Source organism: Limulus polyphemus, unplaced genomic scaffold (assembly GCF_000517525.1).
Source record: "Limulus polyphemus unplaced genomic scaffold, Limulus_polyphemus-2.1.2 Scaffold5427, whole genome shotgun sequence".
Lineage (NCBI taxonomy): Eukaryota > Metazoa > Arthropoda > Merostomata > Xiphosura > Limulidae > Limulus > Limulus polyphemus.
This window is the reverse complement of record NW_013671037.1, coordinates 8,647-17,610: the sequence shown is the minus strand read 5'-3', so window position 1 is coordinate 17,610 and position 8,964 is coordinate 8,647. Positions and strand designations below refer to the sequence as shown.

Here is an 8,964-nt window from a genome sequence, read left to right as displayed (position 1 = left end):
GCTCGTGTGTGTGCCTCATGAACCATTTTAATTATATTATTATTATTACTTATTTTACCTAATCTAGTCTTGAATAACTTGGAGATCCATACTTTTAATTTTAGTTACTTTTAGAATAATAAATAAAGAACAAATATGAAAAACAAGAAATAAAGTACTTGCCTTCGATTGTTGAGGAGAGGTAAGCCTGATTTTTTTTAGTGATTATAGTAAAGTCAGTGATCTCTCAAACATAGGTTTAACCCTTCTCTTCCCTCTGTACCACATGGCTCTCAATTTCTGACATGGTTATTTGACAAAGTTTTAGCAGCTTTATCTATTGCCCTGTATAAGGCTGTTTTATTGGCTACTCTTTGATTTTCTTAGAGAAGAAAAGTTTTGAGTCCTGGTTTTGTCATTACTTCTGAAATCATTTAAGGTTATCTGTCCACATAGAGCTTTTCAGGTTCATAATGGGAAATCACAGTGGTTCTCCATGCCTTATCTTGTCCACCTTTTGAACCTTTAGGGTCATGTTCATATATTATCTTTCACTCAAGACTTATTTTCTTCTGTTTTTGGCTAGCGGGCATTGATGTTTGGATATGTTTGCACTTCTTGTTCACAAGATTCTTTACTATTCGACTTATGTTCTGTTGTATCCAGACAGGTGTTTTCTACCCAAAACTGCAGCTGCTAGAGAAGGAGATAAGACTTTCTCTCCTATTCGTCTTCACTCCATTTCACATTTATTCGACTGCTCAGATCCAGATTGTCTTTTATGCCTGGTTAAGCTCTGATGTTATGTGGCATGCACTGAAGCATTTGTTTATCTATTGGGATTCTACTGTATCATGTGACTTATCCCCTTTCACTTTGACAAGTTGGATTTGTCATTTTGTGTGTATGGCTTACTCTCGGCTTTCATTGAAGAAGTGGAGTTTTCTTTGGGTCTCATCTCATCAAGTTTGACATATCTTGATGTCCCTGGCAGCTCAGTCTTGTCGCTTACTGAAGGAAATTGTACAAGCTGGTATATGGACCACACCTAACACCTTTATATTAGTTCCTTGTTACAACCCTAAATTTTATTTTAGGCAAGGTTAACTGTAGTATTCAAAGGATAAACTAAGCACAGAGTTAGCTGAACTTCCCAGTGAAAAAAGCTTTTTGTGCCTAGTGTTAAAATGATAGATGTAGTGTTTTGTTAGAGGAAAGAAGAAAGAGATAAAACTTAATATCAAGATGATTATAAACAAACACTGTTTGCTGAGGCACATAGAAGATAAAGTTGAATATAGGCTGATCAAGAAGAGGAAATAGCTGTAGTACATAATTGTACTACAGCTGCCCAGTGCTGGCTAACAATACGAAGAATTAAATTGTGGCGGAATGCTACAAGTTCAACAAAAGGTAAGGTAAAACACAATACAACTGTCCCATGCAACAGTAAATAACGTTTATGATTGGATCCTGCTACAGAAAGTAACACTTTTGGCAGAATTGTTACATGACCCGGATTGAAGTTTTAAAATGAATATGGAATGTATACTCTAGAAGAATGAGGTATCTGTATACCATAAGAGTAACCTGTCTATTGAGAACCTGTTTATCTCATGAGTTTCCTTTTTTGCTTAGTTTTAGTTTAGAAGGTTCTATTTACTTGAACTTGGTGGTAAATTATAAATTTCAGCATTCAACAGGACATTCAACAGATACTTTGTAATATACCTAATCCAAACTGAAGTAAAAACTGCCTCATCTGAGGAAAATTCCTAAATTCAGTGACGGTGGTACAGGTCACAACAAAAATCATTTTGCTAGTCTCCTCATTCTCATCAGTTCATAGAAAAAGGTGAGAATCCCCTGGGATGGTTCAGATAAACCCCCAAAAATGAGGAAGAAGAATGTTTTCTGTAAAAGAGGAAAATTCAGTTTTGGCAACTAAGCAGGTGCTTACTGGATTGGAATTATCCAAAACCTCACTGAATAATTTAGGGACTTTTTGCATCACATCTATATACCCAAGCGGGAAATAACGGTACCACAGGCTGTAGAATAATTTTAAATGATGGAAACTTATTGAGAACATGTTGTGTAGTATTCAGTTTCAAGTCTTGTGTCATCTTCATCAAAAAAAAACACACAGTAGAAAAGACCACAAGAGCCTATGAGTTCTAGAATCAAAAACTCAAAAAAGGTGAAGAGACAGTGAAGCTCGAGGAAGTAAAATTTACTGATTTAGTTTTTGCCCTAAAGAAAATATAAAGACATAATTTGATTCAAATAAAATGTTTGTTCCAGCTATATACAGGTCATGTAATCTGAATATTATTTAGATTTCTCTGGATTTGAAGGAGTAGGTTATCTTTGAGTTTTTTTACAGAAAAATGTGGAATATTATCTTCCTGTTTGCAGGTAAAAACAGTGACACCTTGAATTTACATGGCAAATGTCATAAACTTTGCTTGATTTTTACTTGGAACAAATCTATGTATCAAGTTTAGTGCACCAACTGTCATGAATTTATTTTTATTTTGTCATTGTGTGATAATGTAACTTGTGCCACAGTACAAAGTAAAAAGCAGAGCATGAAGTATTTCTTCATAAAATTAGAAAACCATGTGTTGATTGAAATAGTTGATCTTTTATGGAAGTTAAAACATATCAAGAAAATTAGTATTATGATGGTGATTTTTTTCTTTTTATATTCATTGAAATATTTTGATTATAGTTTGTTTTTTTTGTTTTGTTATCACTAGAAGCAAGATACTATAGAATGGTTTTCAAGTGAAAATTATGTCATTATGTATGTGTGAAATTTGTGGAAAAGGTTATTTTCTATTTTATATGTTATAATGTGTTATTTTCATTTGTGGTAGAGAAGCGGCAGAATATTCATGATTATGAGGAGGAAATGAAACTGCTTGGAAAAGAACCAACACCAGGGGATGGTTAGTAAACATATCATTTAACTGACAAATTTATGAAAACATTCCTCTAAGTTCACTATTGTATTTTGCTGGAAATAGATATTTGATGTTATGAAAAAAAAATATAGTATCTAAAGGCTGTTGATCCTTCAAAAAAACAATGAATTTGCTATGTTAGTTTTAGATAGTGTCTAAACATTGATTTGTGGCTGTAAATTGTATGTGGAACATAGATATTTAAAGATTTTTGCTTTAAATTTTTGCAAACCTGGGAGTACTGATGGTGAGTATTTATATGAGATATTCTTATTATTTAAGTAATTGAACTACACTAACTTTAATAAAGTACTTATTAATATGTTTTTCATACATAGTAACTTTTTTGCCCTGAAGCTTGTGTCTAGCTAAAAGATAAATTTCACTATTTACTTGATTATATGCCAGAGTCCATAGTGGTACAAATTACATAAAAAATGTAATTGTTGAAAGATCTTTAATAGAACATATTAATCAGGTTGATGAATTTCAACCATTCATGCCTGTAGAACAACTTGTAGCAAAATGACAATGGTTAGAAAAACACATTAAATTCATATAATAAATGAATCATGCTTAAAATTTATTTCCCCACAATAAATGATTTTATATTTTATAATATCCTTTGGTATAAATAAACTAGGAGATTGAAAATTTATTTTATACTTTAATAAATGTGCCCTTCTTGTTGAAAACATTTTCCATAGAAATAAAAGTAAATTAGGAACATAAACTTATCATTTGTAAATGTAAGTTTTGTTATTGACCAGAGTAGTAGGCAAATATACAAATATAGAGAACAAAGGTAAAAGAGAAAAATACAAATGTCAGGTTTTTTATATGTAGATGGGTAGGATTATTTACAGTAGGTGTCTGTGACTTGTTGGTGATAAATTTCAACAATAAAGAAACAGCATACAGTCCACTTCTTTAAAAATGATATATTAAAACAAATCAAATGTTTATACAAATGTTCATTACACAGTTTATCACCACAGTTGTATCCATAGCTTTAAATAATCGTCTTTTCGTCAAAGTCCATATAGGTTTGTTCAGTTACTTTAGAACAAAATTGACAAGACAAAGTATTCTTCTCTACTCTAATGTTACAATACACTCTGTGATAATTTCATTTTAACAAAAAGCACCACTATAAGCTCTTTACTGCTAAACTCACAAACACACAATCTAGCTCTTGCTATCTGTCTAACTAACTAACTAACTGTCTATTGTAATTTAACTACATTTTGTATGCATATTTATAGACTGACAGAGACCTAGAACATTTTAAACACTACCCAATAATATGATGCAATAACACTCAGTCGAAACAAGGAGAAAAAAATAGAAATAGATGCAATAATATAACAAGTGCCAATTCACAATTGAACTACACAATGTATTATTCGTACACAGTTATGTAAAAAAACCTACGATAAACTATCTCTTCAAAAAGTAACTAAGTTTAACACTTGTGCTATACTTAAACAGAAATAGTTATGTATATCTAACAACAAATGCCAGTAATAGAATTATAACTTATAAAACAGGAAATATTTTTCATAAATTGAGCCTTGAGCTACAAGTTAGTCTCTACAACTTATGAAATAAAAGGTTTCAAACAAGAATGAGTGATGTTAAAAAAACTCACTTTTTAGTATAACAACACAGGATAATGCAGTAATATACAAGAAACTTCTTGAGTATACGAGACTGTCTGCAGTCTCATCAGGGTTTTTTCTTTTATCCTGTATAGTAATATATTTTGTATTTTATTGTAATTTTGAGACTGAGAACAGTCATTTTTTGAATTGTGTACAATAAAATTGTTTTATTAAAAAGTAAGTATTTTAAAATGAGTATTACACAACTGCATATGAATTTTAATAAGAATGAGTATTACACAACTGCATATGAATTTTAATAAGAATGAGTATTACACAACTGCATATGAATTTTAATAAGAATGAGTATTACACAACTGCATATGAATTTTAATAAGAATGAGTGAATTTAATTGTAAATCTATGCTATTTTGTAGGCTAAAGCTGTTTCAAGAAACTATTTTAACCTTACATTCTTACTAAATATTTCATAAAATAATGCACTAATTATTTACAACTTTTGCTGTTTTTATTTTATTATTACAGATCACGAATTACAAGGTTTTGAGGTGATCCCTAAAAATTTGAAGCTCTGAGGTTATAACTGGAAGTAATGTTTTTTTTTAAAGTTGACTATCATACACGTGATATTATATGTTTAAAATTTTCTGAAATTTCCTGTTTATAAGATTATTACTTTGTATTATGAGGGCAGTGTATATTACTTATAGATAACTTAGGAAATATGGTATGGACAACATCTATGACTTCCACCTAACACACTTTGTTGAGAACTATTGTCACCTGGTATCAGAATCTTAGAATTAAATATTTTGGAAAGACTTTTTTTCTTAATGAAGTGTTTGATTGTTGCATATATATTAAATTTATTATGAAAACAACTTTCCAACTGTGAATATTTGTTATTTATTTTTCATATATCAGAATTGCTTTGAGAATAGTAGACAAGGACTGACTTGTATATTTATTGAGGTGATACAGTTACAGATTAGAATATTTCTTTTGTTGATAAATATGCAAGTTCCTTCATTAAGTGAATGTGTTTAACAGAAGACATTGCTCTTTATTTTGATTAGATATTGGAATGCATAGCCAGCAGGTAAAATAGTGATCTTGTTAAAAAAGAAAATATTTCATTGTTAATACAATAGATGACACCACTTTATAACTGAAAACTTCCTGTTTGCCCAAATTTGTAGCAATATTTTTCTCTTTTATAATTCATCTTTAAATTCTAATGTCTACAATTTCAGAATTATGATGTAAAGTTTTGTTTTTGAATTGTATATGTTATGAAAAAAACAAAAACATTCCTTTCTTTGTTAGAAATTTTTGCAGAATGGATGTCAGCAATTCATTTATTGAAAGTAGTTCTTTTGTTACAGAAGTGAGTGAACCTTTCTTGCTATCTAGTCAAGTTACAAATCTGAAATGTGATATTTTTAATTTGAGTACATTCTTGTCTATTTTGTTTGTTTTTATTTCCCAACTGTCAGATATGCTTTGTGAATAGTAGACAGGAGTTAAATTATATTTTGTTTATTGATGTATTACAGTTTAATAAAGTTTTAAGGAAGGTGTTTTGATCTGAAATTTTTGAATATTGTGTAAAAATAAATCTTAAGAAATAACTTTGTTTTTCATTGAACTTTTCTTTATATAATTTTAAAGAGTTTTCAAGAATATAATGTATGGCCAAAATATTTTTGGCCATTTGGAGAAAGACTTGCCAGTTGGTACAATTTATGAATTGCTAATTTGCAGAAAAGTGTAAAATTGTGCACATGAGGATGAAATTGTGTATTATTTATAACGTTGAGTAACCATTTTTGTGTGTGTTATCTGTAACCTTCAGCAACCATTTGTGTTTGCTGTATAAATGGTTATCTAGATAATGGCAGGGCGTCAAAAACCTTTAGATATTTAATTTGGTGTTTTTCACTACAGATATGTATATTATAAGTTAAAAGACCCTGGTTTTTGTTAAAATGGAGCTAAATGTTCTATGTCATTTAGTACAAATGTTTGTATGCAATGGTTTTTGAGACTTATCAAGCATCGAAAAGGTTAAATAAGCTTAGTTATACTGATGTTCTGTTACAAAAACTAAGAAGACTTTGTTTATATACAATTTACAAAAAATGTCATTGTACATTTTATAAATTTATTGAACATGAAGTATTTTGAAGTTAATTGGCAACTACCTAATTTCTATACTTAAAACAACTTTTTGTAATGAAAACCTGTTTATCCACCTTAGTAGCATTAAATAATATGCATTCACAGTTTAATGGTATATGAAACATCACTTCTGATAACTAGTTATTGGCTTAAAATTTGTTTTTTTTCAAATTTCATTTCTGAGATAGGTTAGCATTTTTCATGCATATCTAGAGATGGTGCCACCTGGAAGCATTTTCTTGATGTTCATACTGATATTGTTTTGAATGTGAAATTGGATAGTCCTAGTACGTAATGGGTGATTATTTTCAGTTACATAAATTATTACCATATAAAGCTAGAATCCACAACATAGATTTAGATAATAGTTCCTTGTAACTGGTATTTATTCAATTTTATTTTATCTTTTCTTTTACTTGATGGTTTAGTATATTTAACTGTTGTAATAATTAAATGTAGATATGGTTTGGATGTGTTGTATATTATAAATGGATAAATATCAGTGTTCATATGTGTTGTTATATCTTTTGCATGCATTTCTTCTGTGTGGTTGAAATCAAATTGTCATTTTTTAAATAGAAAGGAATGGGTAACACATTACAAACCACTATATGGTACAGAATGTGTGTAATTTTTAGGTTTACTATTCATGCTTAACAGTTCCTTTACATTTCGTGTCTAAATTTTTGAAATGTACAACCATTAAATTTATCAAGTAAAATCTAAAAATATTAAGTATATCACCTTTCATCTAGTATTCTCTTGTTCATACTTATAAAAAAAATTAAAGTCTGGTTTACAAAATGGTAAAGTTATATTATCTTGTAAATGACTTCAGTAATATTTTCTCTCTACCAGTTTCCTTACAGTATGTAGGGGTTAAGAGGTCTGTCAGGAATGGGCTACAAAGTGATTCCTCAGCATATTCCTTTAAGCATTTTTTTTTCTGCAGTATTTAACGATGTGAGAGATCAATCTTCTTAGCATTATTTCTCTAGAAATTGGTGAGGAAGACACCAGCTATAGGTAACTACGTCTGATCGACAATAATACGTGTAGTTTGAGATTTTGACTTCAAAGTAATATTAATAATGGCATCATTAAAACAATTGATCGTGTAAGAGTTATTGATAACTTGTAATAATTTGATAGAATATATATATATATATATACATATAATTAGGAAATAAAATTGAACCAATCATTTGAGAGTGGTAGATTTGATATGAACTGAGGAACTGAACTGATAATTCTTTGTATTATCTTCACATGTATGAAAATTAAATAACTTATTTTAGCCAGCAGAGTTCATCACATGCTCTAATAAATCATGTACAGGTACTGGTTTCTTGGAATTGACATCTTGCAGCTGGGATAGATATTGGTTCCGAACATGAATGTCTTAAGATATCATTTGAGTGTGATAAGTATTTGTGACAGTTTTCTTTATTTTAAGCTCCTTTTATTAAATGTAATGTTTGTATAGGATTTGGTGTAATATTTCTTCCATGAATGTAAATAAAATATTTAAATCACTGATTGTGCATGTGCTCATTTTAATGTTCTGCTGCTTTAAGCATTTTTGCTGAACAACATTCTACGAAAGTATTATGAAAAATGTAAAGCTACAGTTCAGTAATGTATACTTTGTACTGAATTTGCTGGAACTTATCAGTAGTTTCAGAATTAGTTTAAATACAAAAAAACACTACTAATTGTATGATTGCATATATTTTTAACATAAATAAAAAGGTGTAATGTATACGAAGAATAATTCCTCTCAAATACAATCTAATATTTTTATATATGGTAGTAATATACTCACATTTGCATATATTACTCAATGAAAAATCAAGTTTTCTGTTTGTTTTTTTACATGGAATATCTTATTAAAATAGCTTGTCATATTATTATTTGCTTTTAAAAAACAATTAAGTGGTTTCTTTCTATAGTGAAAATATGGCAAGTGATAACAAGGTCTATCTTGATGAATCCTGGTATTGAGAGAAAAGCCTTGTTGGCACTAGATACAGCAGATATCATGTGGTTGGCATATAAAATATTCTTCTTTACTTTCACCTGTAATGTCTTAGAATTCTTTTAAAAAGCTGGTGTTAATTCATCACAGAAATCAACTGATAACCTACACAGCTTGGGTGGTCACCAGCAAAAAGACTTATAAGACTGAGAAGAAGAATACTTGACAATAA

The 8,964-nt window shown here is 29.5% G+C and overlaps 1 protein-coding gene across 2 annotated transcripts in view; it reads left to right on the top strand.

Moving 5' to 3' along the window:
* The window catches only part of LOC106472572 (synapse-associated protein of 47 kDa-like), a 50,496-nt gene extending 42,203 nt beyond the window's left edge, over nt 1-8,293 (top strand). Inside the window, exons 7-8 of one of the 2 annotated variants that reach the window (XR_002613486.1) lie at nt 2,862-3,195; nt 5,099-8,293. Coding sequence is in view for 1 of the 2 variants with exons in the window: in XM_013933225.2 (XP_013788679.1) it covers nt 2,862-2,933; nt 5,099-5,148 (122 nt within the window). In the remaining variant the exon portion in view is untranslated. The remainder of the gene's footprint in view (nt 1-2,861; nt 3,196-5,098) is intronic. The other variant, XM_013933225.2, reaches the window with a different exon arrangement.
* Nucleotides 8,294-8,964: the final 671 nt, after the last annotated feature.